General features: G+C 26.9%; 2 protein-coding genes across 2 annotated transcripts in view; one reads left to right on the plus strand and one right to left on the minus strand.

Moving 5' to 3' along the window:
- LOC127283045 (uncharacterized) overlaps positions 1-17362 on the plus strand; it is a 91992-nt gene extending 74630 nt beyond the window's left edge. Inside the window, exons 2-3 of the mRNA XM_051307698.1 lie at positions 8924-8961; positions 14522-17362. Of these exons, the coding sequence (XP_051163655.1) occupies positions 8924-8961; positions 14522-15619 (1136 nt within the window). The 3' untranslated portion in view covers positions 15620-17362. The remainder of the gene's footprint in view (positions 1-8923; positions 8962-14521) is intronic.
- A 196-nt stretch (positions 17363-17558) lies between these two features.
- Positions 17559-21907, minus strand: LOC127283008 (glutamine amidotransferase-like class 1 domain-containing protein 3, mitochondrial). The gene is made up of 4 exons (XM_051307639.1): positions 21590-21907; positions 18239-18522; positions 17916-18079; positions 17559-17785 (listed from the first exon to the last, which is right to left on the minus strand). The coding sequence occupies exons 1-4, from the start codon at positions 21743-21745 to the stop codon at positions 17574-17576; spliced, it is 816 nt and encodes a 271-aa protein (XP_051163596.1). The 5' UTR covers positions 21746-21907; the 3' UTR covers positions 17559-17573.
- Between the last annotated feature and the right edge of the window lie 3435 nt (positions 21908-25342).

Genomic DNA, 25342 nt, shown 5'->3' on the forward strand with positions numbered 1-25342 from the left:
ACAAATGGAAGCTACAGACAACTGAAGATATAAAATGAAGTTACAAAAATTTTAAAGATACAAACTGAAACTACAAACAACTGAAGGTATAAAATGAAGTTACAAACATTTTGAAGATACAAACTGAAACTACAAACAATTGAAGATATAAATCGAAGTTACAGACATTTTGAAGATACAAACTAAAGCTACAAACAGCTGAAGATATCAGAAATTTAATTTAGAAAGATTTTTGAAAATACAAACTGAAGCTACAAACAACTGAAGATTCAAATTGAAACTGCAAAGAACTGAAGATATATTATTATTAATTGACACAACTAACAACTGTTGTTATTGTAAATTGAAGCTACAAATAAAATTTGAAAAAAGCTAAAAGTTTTAATTGTTTATAAGTTTAACAAAAACAATTATTTTTTGTTCTAATATTTACAGAATTTTTTTTGTTAAAAAAAATTACTTTTTGAAAATTTTAGATGTTCTATTTAAAAAATTCTGAGTTGATAAAAAATGCAATTATCTTTTTCCCACTTTTTGGAATCTTCTTTGGAATACTAAAAAAAAAAAAAGAAAAAATTCAGGGTTGATTCTATAAAAGAATTCAGGAATTTAACTTTTAATCCTTTTAGCAATTGTTTACGGCTACTAAACCGGGACTCTTCTTGGTCCTTAAAAACAGGTTTAGTGAGTTTTCTGATCGTGGCGCGTATAATTCTATAGTTATCGGTCGTGAAAGTGCCATCGAACTCGAACGCATGTCTTTCGCACTCTTACTTTTCTTCTCACTCAATCTCAAACGTTCTTGCACACGCATTGAAAGAGACTCTCTCGATACATTGCCAAGGCCAATATCACTTAATAACAAACACACACACATACATACATAAATGTATATTGTATATAAAATATATAATCGACAATTTATTTAATATGCGATTCTATATAAAAAGAAATGACATCGAAATACGTTGTTCTTGCAAATCTGGGTCAGTCCTCGCATTGTAGGTATATATATATATATAAGTGACTTTGTATTATAAAGATCTGATCTGCAGAGATCTTTCCTCGAGATATATTTTATATAGACACTCGTCGCGATACTCTTAGTGTCAATAACGCCACTTGTAACTTAAAATGACGTTTGTCTTTTCAAGCATGAAGAAAATTTAATGGGTAATTAATTTTTTTTTTCATCAACAATATAAAGAAATTGAAAATTAAAAAAAAAATTTCATTGGGAAATATGAAAATATTATCATAAAATGAAAATTGTTCTTGAGAAATTAGAAAAAGAGATAAAAAATATTTTAGAAAATTAAAAAATTAAAAAATTCAGAATTTAGTAAATATAATTACCAATATAATTACCATTGTAGCCAATTGTCAATAATTTTAATTTTTTAATTTTGCTAAATACGATCCATGAATTTTGTATCTATTTTTGTATTACATTTTTTTTCTTAGACTAAGTTTCGATAGTAATTGATTAATTTTTTTAACTATTCAAAAAAAAATACAGTTTTTGTACATACTGTAAATTATAACCGAGTTTTTGTACTTAAAAACATGAAAAATTCCTCTGTAATATATTTAATTTTTATCCAACTACAATATTAACATAAAAGGACACTTTGTTTGCTAATTTTTACAATATTTTTCTTTATATATATAAATGTAAAATTTCAATTAATGATAATTAATTTTTTTCCTAAAACAAAATTTTTTGAGGAATATTTAAAATTTTTATAAATTATTATATCTGAATATTTATTTTCATTTTAATTATTCGATTAAAAATTACAAAATTATTGTTATTATTATTATTATTATTATTATTATTATTTTGCTGTAGTTTTATTGTTAGATATTTATATTTAGAATAAATTTAGAAAACTATGAATAAAATACTCGTCCTTCTGCTAAAAATAACGGAAACCAGTTTTAAAGTCTAGAAAACTATATGCACTAACCGAGTTTCTAATTATGTCCTCCTTTTGCAATCAATGTGCACGAAATTAGTCTTTATAATTTAATAAAAATAAAAAAAAAAAAAATAAATAAATAAAAGCAATCAAAATGAAAAATATAGTTTGTTAATTACTATATTTATAAATGAAGAGTGAAAAATTAATCACAAAAATGTATTTTTTATTTTCAATATAATTATCAATGTACTAAACTTTATTAATATTTTACAATAATTGTAATTACATTTTCTTTTTTAAATATTAAATTACAACGCATACCTTTTCATTTATTTTGAAATTTTAATTTATGTTTTCTTTTTTAAACAAAAACAAATTAAAAAAACAAAAACTAATTAACTGTTATAATTATAAATATTATTGTAAATAATAATTTTATAATAGTGTAATTGATAATTTATTAATAATTATAAATATAAAGGAACAATATATTTATTACTTGTGCAAATAATTTAATCTTTTGTTAACTAATAATTTCAAACTACAATTATTTTTTAAATTAATAATTTTAGAATAATTAAAAAAAAATTTAATTTTATAACTAATTTGAATTTAAATTTGTAATTGACTTTGTTTTTAAAATCAAAGTATATATTTATCTAAAGCTAATAAATGATAATTACTTGTTAATTATAATGTATCTAATTAATTGTGTCTTTTAATCGTAGTTTATTTATTTAACAAATAATAAATTCGATTAATTAAATATCACAATATAATTACAATAAAATCGAAGTAGTAAAGCAGGTTTTATTAAAAGTTGAGACAAGTTTCGATTATTATTATTATTATTATTATTATTATTATTGTTTATTATCTATTTTGTATAATAACTGTTTATCTCTTCACTTTCTTGCGAATTTGCAGTGAATGTTCATTGCATTAAGAATTTTCAAGTTGGAATATATATATATTGGCACACGTACTTTATGAGGCTTGCTGGCTCTTCCCTTCGGGAGAAAGTTTTTGATTGGTTTTTACTTGAGTTGCCACGATAAATTAGACGGAAAGTTTTCAGTATATATATATATATATATATATATTAACAATCCTTACAAGGAAGTATTTTGGTATGCAAGAATTTATTATGTGTGTATAACGTATTCAAACAAAAGGTTGGCAATAATTCGATTCAAAACAAGCAAGGAGACGAGCTATTCTTCTTTTTTTTTTGGAGAAAAAAAGAAGAAAACCTATAAAATGCTTTCTCCCGCGCAGAGCCATCAATATTTATTATTCTTTCTTATCGGATCATGACATTTTAATTTCATCTAAATTGATTGCAATGAAAATTAAATTCTTTTTCACTCTAAATTGAAAATAAAGATGATGATGATTAAAAATTTTTTTTTTTTTCTATAAAAAATAAGAATATTTTTTTTTGTAAAATTTAATTCCAGTGTTTTTTTTTTCTTTTTCAATCTTTTTTTTCTCTCTTTTTTCCACGAGAAAAAAAATATATAGAGAATTTTTATAATAATTGTAATAGAAAGGTTTATTAATTGATAGAATGACCTCTTATAATTAGTGACTGCTGTTTGATTTATTATTGATACAAGTATAATTAGTATGTTTTTTTTTTTTTTTTTAATAAAGTAATAATGACATGGTAGGTAAAAATCAGATGAGGAAATTAATTAATTGATTTTTTAGCGTTTAAGAAAGGAAGTAGACGATTAACTTCAAAAAAAAGATGAGATGAAAGTAATCATTTTATTTTAGTTGTAAAATATATAATACTCTCTAAATTTGAATTATTAAAAGTTAAAACTAAATTTAAATTAGTAAAAATTGAAACTAAATTTGAATTAGTAAAAATTAAAACTAAATTTGAATTATCTAATCTTTTGCTTTTGAATTAGTTAAATTTTACTAATTCGATAGTAAAAAAAAAAATTATGTTTACCTTTAATTAGTTGAATACTACTTTAAAAGCAAAAAATGAATTAATAATTCAAATTAGTTAAAATTTTCACTAATTCAAATTTAGATCAGAAGAGAATACAAATGTTAGTTTCAGGAAACTATTCCCTTGTTCTCAATATTAAATGCAAGAGAAAGAGAGATAAATAAATTCTTTTTCATCTCTCCCCCTTGGCAATTGATATATATACGTAATGCTAATCGCTTTTCTCTGCAAAAAAAAAAACAGCGATGGAAATCACTTCCTGATTCTGTCTACAGAATCAAGTCATACTCTCCACGATGGAATTTTCAGTATTAAAGAAAAATGACTTTTAAAAATTACATGCCCCGATTTTGCACTTTGATTATGTTGTAAAACGACGAGATTATAATTTCAAAGTACCCGCCCAACATATCATCGATATATATCTATATATATATATATATCCCGAGTGTATAGCATAATTCATGATGGATATTTATCATTCATTCATTGCGATCAATGTGATTCAACTTCTTATATTCCTGTTATGGTTTTCTCGTTCGACAAACTTACAGAACGATCCAGTTCTAATTACAAAGTAAAAAAAAAAAAAAAAGAATTGATTGTGATTAACGAGGAATTAACGATTGCTTCAATTACAAAGCGTCAAGGAAATCGTTTTCACGTAATTGAGAAAATTTTTTTTTCATTTTGTAAATAAATATTTTTTTTTATAAAAACTTTTTCTTTCTAAAAAATTAATTTTTTACAATTATCAATTAATTATATCTTATATTATTATAATAATAAATAAGGTAATATTCTATTCTAACGGTTAAATAAATAACAATTTTACAGCAAATAAAAAATACATTTATACATACTAATAAATATAATTAATATCCATAAATAGCAATTAAATAATCCCAGTTGTATATATGTTATTATATATGATTCACAGAAGACAATTTTTTTTTCTCTTGTCACAAAGAAAAAATAAATATGTGGGAACTAGTGTTCAATGTAATTTGCATGTATAAATTTGTAAATGACCTATGTCATATTGATGTACATTGTTATAGACATGAGAGTAAGTGAAAAAAAAGAGGACTAGCCTTCTTATTATATACATATGAATATTAATGGATTGACAATAAGTCTCTCTAATGCATCATTATCATCAACTCTCATATTATGTTAAAGAGAAGAGAGAGAAAAAAAAAATTATGATATAAAAATTGCAATTGTAATGGCAGGTGGATCGTTGACTTACCTTGAACCTCCTTAATTACTCATTTTACCGTAACGTATGAAACAAATATATATATATACGGGATTTCTGTTCGATTGTGTCACGCAAAATAGACACGTTTCACAAACAAACGGAAATACAATAAATTACAAATTCTAACTATACTTATTATAACTATAATTATATCTAAATACAATTATAAAAAACCACTGTAAAAATTTAATAATATTGATATGAATAAAGAATACCTTTTTTCTTATTCTCTTTCGATTATTATTATTATATTATTACTATTTATATTACTAAATAAAAAATTATTACTATTATTATTGTTATTTTTTATTATTATTATTATTATTATTATTATCATAGTCTCTCTAACAATTATAACGGAAATATTGAAACTACTATTGAAAAAGAAGTAATCGTCTTTTACTTTTTTTGCAAATCTTTCTCTCGAGATTAATTCCAATTAGTATATATTTATAGTGAGCTTTGATTTTTCATGAAATTCATAGAAAAATATTTGTTAAACCCCTTTTTAATTAGGCGTTCAATTATTATTATTATTATTATTTAATGAAAGTTGATTTATAGGTAAAAAAAAAAAAAGTTAACAGACTATTATCTCATGTTATATGAGGCAAATTTTATTATTATATATTTAATTTTTTTTGTCGTTTTTTTTTTTTTTTGCTAAATAGAAAAATTATATTATAATGAAAATTTATGAAAATAAAGGAAATCGTGTTTTTAAGGACAAAAATTTGTAAATTTTACCCGCATGTTATAAATCATTGTTAATAATCTTGACATAGAATATTGAGGACGGAATAGTAAATAAAAAAAAAAAAAAATTGTTAACACGGAGGAACACGTGATAAGTCAATCGTGAGAGGTCTATATATATATATATATATAATATATACAAGACCGATAAATTACGAGAGTACAATCTCGACCCCGCAAATTGCTGATCGGTGTTGTGTGTGCGCGACCATAATTGGTTCCTGTGAAATACCGCTGACAACCCTTTTATTTAACAACTTCATTGGAGAGATTTAATTAAAACATTGTTTAAAAAAACATATGAAAAAAAATTAATGACTCTAAAAACTATATAATTTATCCTTAGCAAACGTTGCTAAGAAAAAAAACCTTAGTAACACCTGATATGGTACCAGTTGCTGTGGTACTTTGTAACTTTTTGTGGTACCACTTGCTATGGTACCACTTTCTGTGGTACCAGTTGTTGTGGTACCAGTAGCTGTGCTACCAGTTACAATGGTAGCAGTTGCTATGGTACTACTTGCTGTGGTACTAGTTACTGTGGTACTTTGTAACTTCTGTGGTACCAGTTGCTCTGGTACTTTGTAACTTCTGTGGTAACAGTTATTGTGGTATCACTAGCTATGGTACCAGTTGTTATGGTACCAGTTGGTTTGGTACTTTGTAACTTCTTTGGTACCAGTTGCTGTGGTACTAGTTACTGTGGTACTTTGTAACTTCTGTGGTACCACTTGCTGTGGTACCAGTTGCTGTGGTACTTTGTAACTTCTGTGGTACCACCTTCTGTAGTAACAGTTATTGTGGTATCACTAGCTGTGGTACCAGTTGTTATGGTACCAGTTGGTTTGGTACTTTGTAACTTCTGTGGTACCAGTTGCTGTGGTACTTTGTAACTTCTGTGGTACCAGTTGCTGTGGTACTTTGTAATTTCTGTGGGACCAGTTGGTGTGGTACTTTGTAACTTTTGTGGTACCAGTATTTGTGGTACTTTGTAACTTCTGTGGTACCACTTTCTGTGGTAACAGTTATTGTGGTACCACTTGCTGTGGTACCAGTTGCTATGGTACTTTGTAACTTCTGTGGTACCAGTTGCTGTGGTATCAGTTGCTATGGTCCTTTGTAACTTCTGTAGTACCAGTTTCTGTGGTACTTTGTAACTTCTGTGGTACCAGTTCCCGTGGTACCAGTTGCTGTGGTACTTTGTAACTTTTGTGGTACCAGTTGCTGTGGTACTTTGTAACTTCTGTGGTACCAGTTGCTGTGGTACTTTGTAACTTCTGTGGTACCACTTGCTGTGGTACCAGTTGCTATGGTACTTTGTAACTTCTGTGGTACCACTTGCTGTGGTACCAGTTGTTGTGGTACCAGTTGCTATGGTACTTTGTAACTTCTGTGGTACAACTTTCTGTGGTAACAGTTATTGTGGTACCACTTGCTGTGGTACCAGTTGTTGTGGTACCAGTTGCTATGGTACTTTGTAACTTCTGTGGTACCAGTTGCTGTGGTACTTTGTAATTTCTGTGGGACCAGTTGGTGTGGTACTTTGTAACTTTTGTGGTACCAGTATTTGTGGTACTTTGTAACTTCTGTGGTACCACTTTCTGTGGTAACAGTTATTGTGGTACCACTTGCTGTGGTACCAGTTGTTGTGGTACCAGTTGCTATGGTACTTTGTAACTTCTGTGGTACCAGTTACTGTGGTACCAGTTGCTATGGTCCTTTGTAACTTCTGTAGTACCAGTTTCTGTGGTACTTTGTAACTTCTGTGGTACCAGTTCCCGTGGTACCAGTTGCTGTGGTACTTTGTAACTTTTGTGGTACCAGTTGCTGTGGTACTTTGTAACTTCTGTGGTACCAGTTGCTGTGGTACTTTGTAACTTCTGTGGTACCACTTGCTGTGGTACCAGTTGCTATGGTACTTTGTAACTTCTGTGGTACCAGTTGCTGTGGTACTTTGTAACTTCTGTGGTACCACTTGCTGTGGTACCAGTTGTTGTGGTACCAGTTGCTATGGTACTTTGTAACTTCTGTGGTACAACTTTCTGTGGTAACAGTTATTGTGGTACCAGTTGCTATGGTATTTTGTAACTTCTGTGGTACCAGTTGCTGTGGTACTACTTGATTTGGTACCAGTTGCTATGGTACCAGTTGGTGTGGTACCAGTTGCTGTGGTACCAGTTGTTGTGGTACTACTTGTTGTGGTTCCACTTTCTGTGGTACCAGTTGGTGTGGTACAACTAAAATTATCATTTTTAAATGTCAATCAGAAGATATAATGAGATAAGAAATAATAGATATCTAAGATAAAATTTTAAATAAAATTATAATTAAAGCTACTTAAACTAAAGTTTTTATTGTCTAAAGTTACTAATAATTTTTGAATTATTTATTAATTACTATTGCCAATGACTAATTTTTAATTAATATATAATAATTTTAATATAATGAAATTAACATTTTGTAACAATTAAATAATAATTAATTATTTCTTGATTACTATTTGGCTATAGGTAATTATATAGTATAGTATAGTGAAATGGAATGATGATGATGAAAAATAATACATTTCTTTTGGCTTTAGATATTTGTTGCAGGTATAAAATAACACATGCTTTGAAATTGTAAGAAACATGTTGATTTAATTAGTTGTTCCTCATATATACTAATTGGCAGTGAAAGATTTCTTAGTTTAATTGCAACTGTCACTCGTAGAGGCAGTTCCGTGAAACAGGTACATTATAAATTTACATCGCATACCAAAAGATTTGTTTTTTTTTCTTCTTTTTTTTTTACTCACACAAAAACAAATTTATTTTCTGTTACTAATTTATATATATATATATATATATATATATATATATATGAATTTGCATTAATTTCTCGTTAGTTCTAATCATATAAATTTAATTTCGCTATAACGATAATTAAAATTAATTTTAAACAATAAAATATGTAATTGTTGCAAAATATGGTAAAGTTTTATAAATTTTTTTTTATTGTTTGTTTCAGATGTGGAATTTGAATCGAAACACCTGCCTGCATATGAGGTGAGAGTTTTTATATGATGATTTCTTCATTTTCTCTTATACATATTGCTTCTTTATTTTGTTTAATTTTCATTCACTTTCTGTTTTTTTTTCTTTTTTTTTTAATGTTCTTTTTTTATTATTTATTTATTTTTTATTATTTATAAAAATTTCATTTTCATTATATCTAATAAATAAATTTCTAATATACTTTTATTAACCTTCAATTATTATTATTATTATTTTAGATTCAATTAATTTTTCATAGATGATTTCTCCTATCAAGTGAAATTTAATTTAACCTAATGAATTTTTCATCTAATAAAAAAGTAAATTTTACTTACATAAAAATACTCAATATATGTATACATAAAGTATACAATTTATTATATATATATATATATTTATATTTCTTTTACTGGGGGGAAAAAAATCTTTTAATCTAATCGACAAGACTTTTTTTTATTTATATATATAAATTTCAACTTTTTGAACCACTTGTTATATCAATAATATATCGATATTCATTAATCAATAAAGATAATTGCACTTAAAGTCGCAGACAGATTGTTCAGAATTTGACGTTTTGCTTTCTCTCCTGTAAACGCGATCATATTGTCGTCAGAGTAGAGTGAGTGAGTGAAAGATGTCTTATCGTTGTAAAGAATCAAAAAGTGAAAGAGACGTTATAATCGCATGATTGCACTATATATATATATATATATATATATATATATGTTAAAGGTAGATTAGCACAGTTTGTATATAAAATATAATTTAAGGTGCATTGAAATAGTAGTAATTTATTTTATATATTATTATAAGAATCGTGTTCTCGCATTTTATAAATTATTAGAGGCTCATCTCTAAAGTGTTTTGATTCACCAACAGTATAAATTATATCTAAATTAAGGGCAATCACACCGAGTAATAATATAATTATTATATACCCTTCAATAAAATTATCATTTCATTCACGAGACACGCAAAAGTTAAATATTATATACAATATTTATAATATTTATATGCCAACATTAATATAATAATAAAAAAATAATAATAATAATAAGTAACATAATTATAATATATAATATAATATATATTTTGTATTATATATTATAATAAAAAATTGTCTGGATTAAAAAAAAATTGATTTCATCCTCTTTTAAAAGAATATGCCATCACAGTTCATCGATCGTGGGATACTGAACTATTGCATTGATCGACAGTCAAAGTGATCGATCATTTTATGACAATTTAATAGGAGAGGATTGGTCAAGCACATTGTTCTATAAATCTAATCCAAAATAGATTTGCACTTTATTGAATTAAATTAACTTCTTTTTAATCTGAATTAGATTTGCATTTTATAGAATTTTCACCAGACAAGATACTATACAGGGCGATATTGTTTAAACAAATTATTATTGTTATTTATCAATTTTTTTTCCCAGCAGAATGATAATTATTGCAATTTATCGATTTATTTAATAATTTCTCTAAAAATATAACATAAATAATAAAAATATATTTCTTTAAATAATTGTTTAAAGAAATAATTGGCGTTAACTTATTTTTTTTTTTTAAACAATTGATGAAGTAATGGCATTTAATATTTATTCTCTTTTATATACTTAACACGGTAAATTGCAAAATATGAAATTAAAATTGAAAAGTAATTAAATAATAACAATTATTTGTTTAAACAATTTTTGGAATAATAATTGTATATATGTTCTTTATCTGTTATTTTTTTACCTTCGATAAATTGCAAATTTAGGTATAAAAAATGCACTTTTTCTAGGTACACTAAAGTTAATATAAATAGCAACAATTATTTGTTTAAACAATTTTGAATAATAATTGTTGCAATTTAATTCTATATTTTATTTATAATTTTTAAAAATAATAACTGCTACGAAAAGTTGAATTTATAGAAATATTATATATTTAAAAATATTTTTAATTATTAATAATAAATTGTTTAAACAAATAAATATGGACGAAATAATTTTTATTTAAATTAAATAAATTGTATTTGAACTAATAATTTATGTATATATGAATAAATAAAATTTAATTTAATTCAAATTAAAAATATTAAAAATTATTTCGTTCAAATAAATATTTATTTGACAATAGTCAAACCAACCGATTATTTGAATCAAATAAATTTTTTTTTTTTTGTCAATCTACGTGGGTTTAAATATATACAGAAAACAGCGCGCAAATTCTGTGCAAAGAATATTAAACGCAAAACTATATATATATGTTTTTTGAATCAATTGCAAAACACATCATATATATACACGAGACCAAAGAGACACGCCTAGCATTGTTATGAATATGTCAGGTCAGCAACAGTAACAGGAGTGTATCATCGACACAATTCCTCACTCCCTTTAATATATATTTAAACCAATCCTATATAAGATATAAAATTCATTGTGAAATAATTCAAAATAATAAATTTCATATATCCAGAATACTGATATCGAGATGATTCTGAATTTTTTACATATAAAATTTTGTAATAACTATCTCATTATAATGCAAATGAATTTCCAATAATTTCACTCTGTTACAATAACAATATAATGAAAATAGATATTTATTGTCCCCCTCACGTGTATCGTATATATTTATATGTAAATCGTAAACAAGAGACAATAAAAAATAATTAGAATTTCACAATATTCAATTTGCATTCGTGACTGTTAAAAAAAAAAGAAAAAAATTTTTTTTTTTCTTAAAAGAAAAGTGTATACCATTATACAATAATTAAATCATACGATTTCATGGTCCTTTACGTAATAAAGAAAATCATAATATTTATTTAAAGTTTACATCATAAATAATTAGTATGGTATAACTTCATAATAATATGATAGTTCATATATATATATATATATATATAATTTTCAACAGTTAATTTACAAATCGTTGAGCATATTTTCACTTAAAGAAACGAAGAAAATTTGATAAAAAAATACTGTTAACAAATTTATCGTATGTTTAAATCAATTTTTATTATATATAAAAGAGATTTGCGCCCAAGATTCTGTGATTGACAGTAATAAATGCTGAATCGATTGTTAGAAATGTGTTATGGCGCCTTTGAAATAGAAAAATTCATCTCGTTATATGCCAGTAACCTGCTACTCGAATTCGATTCAACTTGATAGATGGAAATCACCGACAACAGGCATAGTGGTAGTTCAAGCGATGCAAATCACTCACAGCTTATTGAATATCGTTTTATCAAATCGAAAAAAAAAAATCCTCCCCATTCACCATATTTGAGTTGCAAAAACGATCTTTCTCGCAATTATAATTCTCATTAAATTACGAAATCAAATAATTGCTACGAAATATATTAAATAATTTCAATTCTAATAACAAAATTCTAATTTTCACAAAATTTATTCATTTTGGAATTATTTCTTTGAAAAAAAAAAAATGAATGTCCCCTCAGATTCGTTTAAATTTTAATGTGAGAATATAAATTTTGTTTATCAATAATAATGATCATCACAATTTCATTTATCATAATTAGATTGTTGAGAAGGAAATCTATTACTGCAATTAATTATTATTAAAATTTTAAATATATATTTATAAAATTTTCAAAACGTAAATATCATTAAACTGACGTGAAACTGCACGTAAACTTTAAGTATATATTATATATATATATATATATATATATATATATATATATATACCTTTACAGTACTAAAGATCATTGCACGAAGATGCTTTAAATGTCAAGGCGAGGACACGGTTTGGTGTCAAAGATCCACTGGTTTCGATCCGCCTACGCGACTATCATTCCATTAAAGGATACTTAATACATAGTTCAAGATATGACATTATAATGGCTTATTAACAAAAGATATATTATTAACTTTATTATAATATGTATCATAAGTATAACAGAAAAGTTCAATATTATTATGATTATGGAAATAATAGTAATAATAATAATAACACGAAATAATATGAAAATAATTTCCAATGACTTGTAATTTTCATTGATTTTTTTTTTTAATTTTCAATGATTTGTAATTTCTATTGATTGTACTATAATCTACAATTCAGAATTATCATCGTCAAGATTATGATTATTACGTTAGTAATAAAGTCTTATAAATAATAAATTAATTTAAATAATAATACAATTATAAATTTTTATGTAACTTTATAATAATTATATGAAAATTTTAAAGTATTTTAAATTTCGCGCCATTATCCCTGATTATCAGATTCATGGAAACAGTTGATATGGCACCAGTTACTATGATACTGGTTACTATGGTACCAGTTACTATGGTACTGGTTTTTCTATGGTACCGGTTACTATGGTAATGGTTACTACGATACCGGTTGGTACCGCTTAATATGGTATTAGATGGTACCGGTTACTATGGTATTGGTTACTATAATACCTGTTGGTACCGGTTTCGCCATGGTAACGGTTACTATGGTACCAGTTTCGCTATGGTACCGGTTACTATGGTACCGAATACTTTGGTACCGGTTTTGCTATGGTACCGGTTACTATGGTACTTGTTACTATGATACCGGTTGGTACCGGTTACTATGGTACTGGTTACTACGTTACCGGTTGGTATCGGTTACTATGGTACCAGATAGTTTGATACCGGTTTTGCTATGGTACCGTTTACTAAGGTTCAAGTCATTATGGTACCGCTTTTGCTATGGTACCGGTTACTATGGTAATGGTTACTATCATACCGGTTGGTACCGGTCAGTATGGTACTGGATGGTACCCGTTACTATGGTACTGGTTACTACAATACCGATTGGTACCGGTTACTATGGTACTGGTTACTATAATACCGGTTGGTTCCACTTACTATGGTACCAGTTAATATGATACCGGTTACTATGGTACCAGTTACTATGGTACCGGTTTCGCCATGGTACCGGTTACTATGGTACCAATTACTATGGTACCAGTTTCGCTATGGTACCGGATACTTTGGTACCGGTTTTGCTATGGTACCGGTTTTGCTATGGTACTAGTTACTATGGTAATAGTTACTACGATACCGGTTGGTACCGCTTAATATGGTATTAAATGGTACCGGTTACTATAATTCCGGTTGGTACCGGTTACTATGGTACTGGTTACTATAATACCGGTTGGTACCGGTTACTATGGTACTGGTTACTACGTTACCGGTTGGTATCGGTTACTATGGTACCAGATAGTTTGATACCGGTTTTGCTATGGTACCGTTTACTAAGGTTCCAGTCATTATGGTACCGCTTTTGCTATGGTACCGGTTACTATGGTAATGGTTACTATGATACCGGTTGGTACCGGTTAATATGGTACTGGATGGTACCGGTTACTATGGTACTGATTACTATAATACCAGTTGGTACCGGTTACTATGGTACCAGATACTTTGATTCGTAGTAAAATTTAGAAGAAACAGATTTAATTTTACTAAAACTCTATTTTTCCAGAATTTAAAAATAACGGAAGTTTAAATTTTCTTTTTTTTTGTTCCGAGGGGAAGTAAAAATAATTTTCATTTCATTGTTCCAGGATTCGGTAGCGGCTGCCTCGGATGTTGAGGAAGCCTACGATGATGGCGACGACTCTGACATGTTTATGGAACCAGACGAAATGGAACCAAGCGAAAGTCAAACAACAAATCAAGAATCATTAAAATCAATATCAAAAATTGATGGTCCTGAACAAATAACAGTAATTGAGGAAGAAGAAGAAGAAGAATCAACAACAACTGTTCGCAGTGATGAAAAAATTAATCCCCAAATTCGCAATGGTCATCAACAATCAAAGGAACAGGTTCCAGCATCAACAATATTGAATGTAAAATCAAACGAACCTACTGTCAGTGTAGTAGCAACTGTTTCTCAAGAAAGTGATTTTAACAATAAAAATAATAATGACAAAAAAGAAGAAAACGATTCATCGGAAAAAAATCTCGAGACAGATAGTCAAAATTTCTTCCCTTCATTTGCTGAATTATTCACAAATCATCGACTTCCCTATACGGAACATCAACAACGTTATAGACCAAATCGATTTTTAGGTTATTTCCAACGTGACAGAGGTAATAATTATCAAACAGCAGCATCATCATCATCATCCTCATCATCATCGTCACAACAAAAAGAATCTCTTCATCCATTACTTGGTTCGGGTAATTTTGGTGTTATTCGAGGTGGAACATATTATCCTGAGGATAAAGAAAATGATGAATATTCAATTGATGAATCAATTTATAATCCCTATTATCATGGCAGTGGTCGTAGTCGACATAATTATTATAAAAATCCAAAACCACAACCAGTGCGTGGTGGTGATTTCTTTGCTAATTTCCGTGATTTTGCTGATATTACAGCGCCACCAAAATCAAGTTTTTCACATTTATCCGTTGTTTATGCAAATAAAAATGGTAGTAGTACAGCGCGCGTCAATGATCAACCGAGAAATATTTTTGAAACATTGAGAATGTTAGAGGAGGAGGAATTTAATGCATCAACAATAACAACAACTGAACAACCACAGAAAAAGCTAAGTCAGGGTAAAAGAAAATTAATGAAAATGAAAAAATATCAAGATGAAAAAGCCAGGAAGTCACGCATGACAGTGGAACCTCTTTTGGCACTTAGTTGAATATTTGCGTTAGGTGAATAACTTTTTTTTTTTTTTTTTTTTTGGTAATACAAAAAAAAAAGTGTACAAAAAAAAAAGTGTTGTGAACGCTTTGGGAGTTATCCCAATTAAAAAAACAAAAAAAGAGGAAGAAGATGAAGAAGAAAAGAAAATGAATCTGGCCATGAGATCAGAACCAAAGTCTGAGTTAAATAAAGCGTCGTCATAAACTATATATTGTTGGGGGAAAAAAAAAAAAGAAGGAGATACCTGACGAGATGTGAGAAGGACCTAAGATTATATTTGTGAGATGAGAGTCAGTTTTTCCCTCGCGCATCAAATTTGAGACACACTGGATTTTTAAGATCATACCGGAGGAAATTTCAATTTTATTATTTTTCCAAAAGATCTTTTTTTTCTAAATCATCAAATTTTTTTTTTAGATTTTATTTTTTGAATTATCGGCTGAATTTCAATTTTTTTCCAAAAAAAAGAAAAATAAAGAAAGAAATTTTTAAATCAAGAAACATTGAAGAAATGAAAATTTTTGCCAGAAGAAAATTTGTCAACAAAACAAAAAACAAATATGTGAAAAAATAAATCAATTATTTTAAAAGTGAATTTCAAAAAAAGAAATAAATTATTCATATTAAGAGAAAATATTTAACATCGAAAAAATTCTTCACCTGGAAAATAATTTTCACTGGCACAGCGATATGTTTCACTAAAATAGCGAAAGTTTTCACTATACCAGAGAAATATATCGCTGTTTCAAACATATATTTTTTCTGTCAACGAAAATCAATTTTACAAAATTATTTTTTTTAATAAAAAAATCTTCAATTTTGAAATTTTTAATTAAAAATTGTCGATTTTTAGATCTAAATATTTAATACGTGACAATTTTTGAAAATTGTAATTTAAATTGAGATTCTTTTGAGTATGTTTGATTCCGGTTTGAATGTCACAACGACTTTCGTATTCTTGCGAAACGAGAATATAATATTCGAAGCTGAACTGTCACGTTAAACGAATGATTCGCAAGTGAATGTATTCACTGGGAAAATTCAAAGCAAATTGACCGAATAGGAACTGAATATAAATATATATATATATTTAAAAAAAAATAATAATCTCTCTCACTGACAAAAAAAAAAGCAAGATGTTGTGACAGAAACATTATATATATATAAATAGCTGGAAAGAAAAAAAAATTTAACTAAAATCTTTCTTCTATTTTTAGAATTATTAATTTTTCAAACGGACTGAAGTACTTTATATATATTCATTTAAATATACAAAAAAAAAATTTTTTTTTGCGAAAATTTATATTAATATTAAATAACAAAATTTGTAATTTCAATATAAAATTTTGAAAAAAATTTTAATTATAGCGAACTGATTAAAAAAAAAAAGTTCAATTGCCCTTCCGATTCATTTAACACAAGATTTACGGTGAAGAAATATATTTTTTGTCAACAATTTTTTTTTTTTTTTTTTTAACGGACATGAATAAATATTTCTGTTTTTTTTGTCCATGTATTTAAATTAATTGGTTAAATTTTTTTTTAAAAAAATATTTACAAATTTCACCCTCGCTTTTCTTCACCGTTAATTTTGAAACATTGTTATTTTTATTTGTTGTTGATTATTGTAGCATTTAGTTGTGTAGATCGTATTCGAAAATTGCGGTGCTTTGAAAAGTGATTGGCATTTTCAGCACACAATATAAAAAAATAAATATATTTTTATAAACCAGAAAAATGTTGAGATTGTTTTTCCCCCCTCTTTTCATTTTTTTAGAAAATAAGCTTTTTTAGAAAAAAAAGATATTTTTGTTTCATTTAGTAAAATTTAACTTTCTAATTTTTTTTCTAAATAATAAAATAAGAGAATAAAATAATGAAATAATAAAATTAAAGAACAAAATAATAATAAAAAAAAAGAATTTCGACAAAAAAAAATTTTTTGATTTTTATTTCATTGATTTAATCATTTTTGAAATCATTTTACCAATTCCGGTAAAAATTTCACAAGAAGTTGCTGGACCATACATACACGCGGGTGTACTATAAACATTATATTGTTTGCAAAAAGTAACGCCATTCACATTTTTCTTTTCAATTTTGGCTCCCATTTTTTTTGCTTTTTGAATAGCAGCACCAAATGGCCATTTCTCAGGAGGACCTAAATTATGAAAATGCATTTTTTTTTACAGATTTTTAATTTTTTTCCAAATAAATTTTAATTTTCTTTTTGATTTTTTTTTTTTTTTTTTTTTTTTTGGTGGCAAAAAAATTGCAAATTTTTCACTCACCTTCATTGCCTAATGTTATTTTCACGCCCTCCAAAACTTTTGCAATTAATACAGGTGAAATGCAAATTGCACCAATTGGCTTTTTACAGCAGCAAAAATCTTCAATAAGTTTTTCCATCTCGGGCAAAATTATACAGTCACATCCATCAGATGCAAAATTACTTCTGAAAAAAAAACAAAAATTTTAAAAGGAAAATTAGATGAAATTTTTTGCAAAAAATTAAAAATAGTAATTTTTTTGAAACATAATTAAAATTTTTTCTAATTAAAAATAATAAAAATTTGAAAAAATTGAAAAAAATTTTGATAATTATTTTTTTTACAAAGTTTTAATTGCACCAAGTCCTCCTGGAATAATAAGACCCTCAACATTATGGGGTTTACATTCGGATAGTGGTTTTATTGATGATCGTGATATTCTTGCGGCCTCAATTAATGCATTTCTCGTTTCATTAACAATTTCACCTGAACAATGATTAATAACTTCACAAAGATTTTTGTCAGGTGCATAAAATTCAGTTTTAAATCCTTTTTGACTGCAATGAATTGCAACAGATACAGCTTCAGTGACTTCTGTTCCATCGAGACTACCGCAACCGCACAAGACCTCAAGAAAAAAAAAAAAAAAAAAAGGAGACATTAGGGTAATAATATCGCCACATTATGGAGGAAAGTGTATATGGAAAAAAGTGATTGTATCATAGCAAATTGAGAAGGGAAAGCGCTATATTATTCGATAAAACACATAAATATTGCCCGTTAACGAGCCAATGCTTACGAAGCAAAAATGTATACCTATACGATAATAAAAATAATGAGTATCTGCACCAATAGCCGTAATAAATACAACAACAACAACAACAACAACAAAAAAACCAATTGCTCTTCTGGAATTACATAATATTGTCTCGCGAGCAATTAAGATTGTATTGTAATTATAATCGTTTCAAAGACAGATAGTAATTCAATCATATATTATTCTATATATAAGAGAAAGGTTTCGATTATTACAGCAAATTAATATTTTTCCATTAATAAATTACTTTTTTTCTCTCTTATGATGAAAATTTATTTTTAATTCTACCTTTTATCTGTTCTTACATTTTTATTTTAATTAATTTTATATTTACAATTTTATAATTTCGCGCCAGTCCGTCCGTCCGTCCGTCGTACACGGTCACCGTTTCCATGGCAACAATTACTATGGCAAAAGTAACTATGGCAAAAGTAACTATGGCAAAAGTTAGTTTGGCAACAGTTACTTACTATGGCAAAAGTTACTTACTATGGCAAAAGTTACTATGGCAAAAGTTACTATGCGGCAAAAGTTACTATGGCAAAAGTTACTATGACAACAATTACTTACAATGGCAAAAGTTACTATGGCACAAGTTACTATGCGGCAAAAGTTACTATGGCAAAAGTTACTATGGCAACAATTACTTACAATGGCAAAAGTTACTATGGCACAAGTTACTATGGCAAAAGTTACTATGGCAAAAGTTACTTTGGCAACAGTTACTTACTATGGCAACAGTTACTTACTATGGCAAAAGTTACTATGGCAAAAGTAACTATGGCAAAAGTTACTATCGCAAAAGTTACTTTGGCAACAGTTACTTACTATGGCAACAGTTACTTACTATGGCAAAAGTTACTATGGCAAAAGTAACTATGGCAAAAGTTACTATCGCAAAAGTTACTTTGGCAACAGTTACTTACTATGGAAAAAGTTACTATGGCAACAGTTACTTACTATGGCAAAAGTTACTATGGCACAAATTACTATGGCAAAAGTTACTATGGCAACAATTACTTACAATGGCAAAAGTTACTATGGCACAAGTTACTATGGCAAAAGTTACTTTGGCAACTGTTACTTACTATGGCAAAAGTTACTATGGCAAAAGTAACTATGGCAAAAGTAACTATGGCAAAAGTAACTATGGCAAAAGTAATTATGGCAAAAGTTACTATCGCAAAAGTTACTTTGGCAACAGTTACTTACTATGGCAAAAGTTACTATGCGGCAAGAGTTACTATGGTAACAGTTACTTACTATGGCAAAAGTTACTATAGCAATAGTTACTATGGCAAAAGTTACTATGGCAATAGTTACTATGGCAAAAGTTACTTTGGCAAAAGTTACTATGGCAAAAGTTACTATGGCAAAAGTTACTTTGGCAACAGTTACTTACTATGGCAACAGTTACTTACTATGGCAAAAGTTACTATGGCAAAAGTAACTATGGCAAAAGTTACTATCGCAAAAGTTACTTTGGCAACAGTTACTTACTATGGCAAAAGTTACTATGGCAACAGTTACTTACTATGGCAAAAGTTACTATGGCACAAATTACTATGGCAAAATTTACTATGGCAACAATTACTTACAATGGCAAAAGTTACTATGGCACAAGTTACTATGGCAAAAGTTACTTTGGCAACTGTTACTTACTATGGCAAAAGTTACTATGGCAAAAGTAACTATGGCAAAAGTAATTATGGCAAAAGTTACTATCGCAAAAGTTACTTTGGCAACAGTTACTTACTATGGCAAAAGTTACTATGGCAAAAGTAACTATGGCAAAAGTTACTATCGCAAAAGTTACTTTGGCAACAGTTACTTACTATGGCAAAAGTTACTATGGCAACAGTTACTTACTATGGCAAAAGTTACTATGGCACAAATTACTATGGCAAAATTTACTATGGCAACAATTACTTACAATGGCAAAAGTTACTATGGCACAAGTTACTATGGCAAAAGTTACTTTGGCAACTGTTACTTACTATGGCAAAAGTTACTATGGCAAAAGTAACTATGGCAAAAGTAATTATGGCAAAAGTTACTATCGCAAAAGTTACTTTGGCAACAGTTACTATGGCAGCAGTTACTTACTATGGCAAAAGTTACTATGGCAAAAGTTACTTTGGCAAAAGTTACTATGGCAAAAGTTACTATGGCAAAAGTTACTTTGGCAAAAGTTACTATGGCAAAAGTTACTATGGCAAAAGTTACTTACTATGGCAAAAGATACTTTGGCAAAAGTTACTATGGCACAATAATGTAATTAATAAATTATTTATTAATATACAAATAACTGTTGATCTGAATGTAAAAAGCAACGTACCATAATATTTATATTAAATATTTAAATTTACAAAATGCTAAAATTTGTTAAATTAAAATTTTTTTTTAAAATAAGTATATTTTTAAATAATTGAATTTTGAATTGTTTAAAACAACTATTTATTGATGCAATTATTTATTGAAGCTATGAATTTATTTGTTTGAAGCTATAATTCATTTAAACAATTATTCAACAAATCTGTCATGCGTCTATATGAAGATTGTACACGAATGTGTTATAGAAAATATAAATGATGAATTGTTGGAAAATTGATGACTAATATGATTGAAGAAAATTAGTGAACTTTAATACTATAAAGGAACTGCAATAAATATATATAAGATTTAGCTTAATTATGATATTAATAAAGAAGATTAATGATTATAAGAATATTTTTTTTTCAAAATTCATATGAATATACGACTAATTATTATTATTTTCATTTCAAGAATATGTCAATTTATTTCTGAATAAGATAAATATTTTTGAATAAACGAAATAAATAAAAATAAAAGTGAAATAATTAAAATTAAAATTTACCACAGCTATAGATTTTGAATTATCTTCCGATGAATCTTTTTTACCCATTTTTAATATATTACAAATACTTGTCGTACGAAAACTATTCCATGGTGATAAATATAATTTTCTTGACTTTTGAATCATTATTGTTGATTGGAATTTTCTTAATAACATTTTTTTCAATTTGCTTTATTTTCACATCCAATGTCCAATTCGATAATATACGAAAGAAATTTTTAATTTTGCCAAACATTTGAAGTGAATTTTGTTTATTTTCATTTAAATTAATATAATTCGAAACGTAAACGATTTTAACATTATTATTTTTGGTTAAATGTCAATTTTTCTTTCAATTGTTTTTTTTTTTTTTGAAATATTTTTTCAAATATATAGATAACAATTTGAAAAAATTCGTATTTTTGAAAGAAAATAAATTTTTCTATTTATCAAAATTATTTTTTTTTTTTGCAAATAAATTTTAAAGTTAATAAAAATTAATGAAAATTATTTACTTTTTGCAAATAAATTTAAATTTTCCCATAGGTAACTATGGCATGAAAATAATTTACCACTAAGAGATAAGGTAGATTTCTTTTCACTAACGTCGATAATATTAAAAGGGGGAAATATTTCTCAAATCGTCCACAAGAGGTCAGAAGCTACCACTACGCCAACAAGAACTCCTATTGGTAACGAGAGGAACTAACTATTTTTCAAACTCTGCGGATAATTCAAACTTTGTTAAGACTAAAAAATGTCTTTTTTTTTTTTATTTTTCCAACTTTTCTCCTCGAATAAACTCATAAACTAGTGAAGAGAGAGAGAGAGAGAAAAAAAGAGAGAAAAAGAGAGTCGTAACACAGGGCGTCTCCACCGCTTAAATAAACATCGGCATGGTAGCTTCAACTTACTTTATGGCTCGTAACCTTTATTGTGCACTAGGAGCAATTTTTGCTCAGGCTATGAATACGAAACACATAATGCAAAAGGGTGGTTTTGTGAGATTTAAGAGTTCAAGTAACGATTTTATAAATTCACACAAAATGAAAAACTAAACAATTTATTGAAAAATCAAAATGTCGAACAAAAATGAATTTCCGCCTTTATTAATGACTTATTGTGTATTCGAAATTTTTTAAAATTTGTTTCACTATTTTTATGTTTAATAAAAAGTAAATTTTACTTTTTTTAAAAGTACTTTCTTTCCATTAAAAATTACAGTTTTACTTTGTTTCAAAATTACATTTTTACACGCAATTATTATGAATATAAATATAGTAATTTAATTTAATGATGTAATTAATTAATTTTGCCTAACCTAATACTGACTACAACTACTGTTATTAAAAATGAAAGAAATTACAAAAAATAAAACTGCTTTGTCTGCCTTAAATTGACTTTTTCCATTAACACTGAAATAACAATAATTAAAATTCGTTATGTCTGACTTAAACAAGTTTTTACTACTGAGATTATTTACAATAATAATTAAAATAGAAAATTTTTTTCGTCTGACTAAAACTATTTTTTACTACTGATACTTAATGTAGAAGAAGTTAACATATTTTGTCTGATTAAAATTGTATTGTACTACTGATATTATTTTTCAGAAAATTCTTATTATTGTCTGACTGAAACTGTATTTTACTACTTATACGAATTTTACAATAAAAAAAAAATTATTCACTCGCACTTACCGCTAATTATGCTAATTTTACAAGAATTTTTTGTATTGTCTGATTAAAATTTAGTTAATGATTTAGTTAATATTTTCTATTTTGTATTGTTACTTACGTAACTATTAGAATTTAGGAGTACTTTTGTACGAAAGGGCATGTCCCGTTAATAAATGAAATTGAAATTGAAAATTGAAAATTGCCCTATGTCACTGAAACCGACTTAAAGTAGAGAAAAAAAATTAAACTAACAATTTGTTTGACTAAAATTTTTTTGTACTACTAATATTACTTTTTATACTCTTAATTTGAGTCTGACTAAAACTGTATTTCCCTAATGATTTCTGATATAAAAATTAAAAAAATATCTCACTTTTGATAATATTACAAGATTTTTTTATTGTCTGATTAAAATTACTTATTACTACTGATATTAAATTAAAATAAAAAAATTAACTTTTAGTTTGACTAAAACTATCTTTTACTACTGTTACTTAACATACCAAAAGTTCAAAATGTTTGTCCACTCAGAAAAAAATTCGTTTGAAGCAACCAAATTTTTGTTAAATCAACAAAATAAATGCATTGATATACAGTTAACCAAACATTTGGTTGCATAAACCAAACGTTTATTTAGCTGAATCAAATTTTTTCTTTGTTAAAAAAATTTATTAAAATAAACCAAACAGTTATTTAGATCAAATAAATATTTATTTGAATTAAACAAATTTTCTTTGAACTAACCAAAAAATTGAGTAAATATAAAAAAATGGTACATTTTGTTCAAACATATCTTTTTTCTGAGTGTCTAACTAAAATTATTTTATACTACTTATACTGTAAAAAATATAAACAGTCGTGTCTGGCTTCAAGTAGCTTTTACTACTGATTTTTATTTCAAATGTCATTCAAAATTTTAATGTCTGACTATAAAAATGAAACTACTAACACTATCTTTCACTACTGACAGTTAAAAAAAGTCACTACGATTTTTGTCTAACTAAAACAGTATATTACTACTGATGCGAAAGAAATATTTTTCTAGTTTTAAGTAGTAAAGGTCAATTTCAGTCAGACAGAATTTTTTTCCGAATTCTATTGAATTCCGCACAAGTAGAAAAATTCAGTTTCGGTCAGACGACTTTTTTTTCTGAGTTGACTTCCTCACAAGTAGAAAACTCAACTTCGGTCAGTCATGTTTTTTTTCTCAATTCTATTGAATTTTACACAGTAGGAAAAATCTGTTTTAATCAGACAAGTTTTTTTCTCAATTCCATCGAATTTCACACAAGTAGAAAAAACCTGTTTTAGTCAGACACATTTTGTCTAAAATTTCACCCAAGTAGAAAATTCTGTTTTAGTCAGACAAATGTTCTTTTCTGAGTTTTTTAAAAATTTTGCACAAGTAGAAAAAGTCAGTTTCAATCAGACAGTTAAATATATAAATTCATGTAATTTTTTTTATTGATATATTAAAAATAACTTTAAGCAGGAAATTTTTTTTCAGTAAATTATCGTTTAAGAGAAAATTAAAATTAATTTTTAAGAAAAACTAATTTATAAAAATATTACTTTCTGAACAGAAATCTAGATTTTTATTTACTGTGCAATTTTCAGTAGTAATACAAAACAATGTTTATAAAATACATCAACTTAATAATTTATTTTCAACAAAAATTTTGAAATAAATTCCTTATTTATGAGTTTTAGAGAAAAAATAGTATACGTCAAAATAAAAATATGTATATAGTATAAAAAACATTAAAGTTTGTCTATTGTTGATTTTTACAAAGTTTTTGGAATATATATAGATATATATATATATATAAATATATATATTTTGACAAAATGAAATCATCGAGAATATGTGTGCGGTTCAAATCGGAGGCGTTGGCTCTCGTCGAAAGGCCGAAACTGCCGGTGTTGCGGAATTACTCGTCCGGGTCTAGTCCCAAAGGACTGAACTTGTCCGCGACAATTTCAAACTTATTTTAACATTCATATAAGCCCCCGTCTACTACTCTCTCTCTCTCTCTCTCTCTCTCTCTCTCTTACTCTCTCTCACTCTCTACTGAAATCATCCATGTGTCCCTAT

The sequence above is a fragment of the Leptopilina boulardi genome, unplaced genomic scaffold (assembly GCF_019393585.1).
Source record: "Leptopilina boulardi isolate dan_hultmark-lab unplaced genomic scaffold, ZJU_Lbou_2.1 LbouV2_305, whole genome shotgun sequence".
Taxonomy (NCBI): Eukaryota; Metazoa; Arthropoda; class Insecta; order Hymenoptera; family Figitidae; genus Leptopilina; species Leptopilina boulardi.

What these genes read in the sequence shown, in the direction of transcription:
- LOC127283008 (XM_051307639.1), bottom strand. Translation starts at nt 21,745, where the DNA reads ATGTTATTAAGAAAATTCCAATCAACAATAATGATTCAAAAGTCAAGA. An exon ending in CTTGGTGCAATTAAAACTTT is followed by an intron (nt 18,080 to 18,238) that starts GTAAAAAAAATA and finishes TTTTTTTTTCAG; the next exon opens with AAGTAATTTTGCATCTGATG. An exon ending in AATAACATTAGGCAATGAAG is followed by an intron (nt 17,786 to 17,915) that starts GTGAGTGAAAAA and finishes TTCATAATTTAG; the next exon opens with GTCCTCCTGAGAAATGGCCA.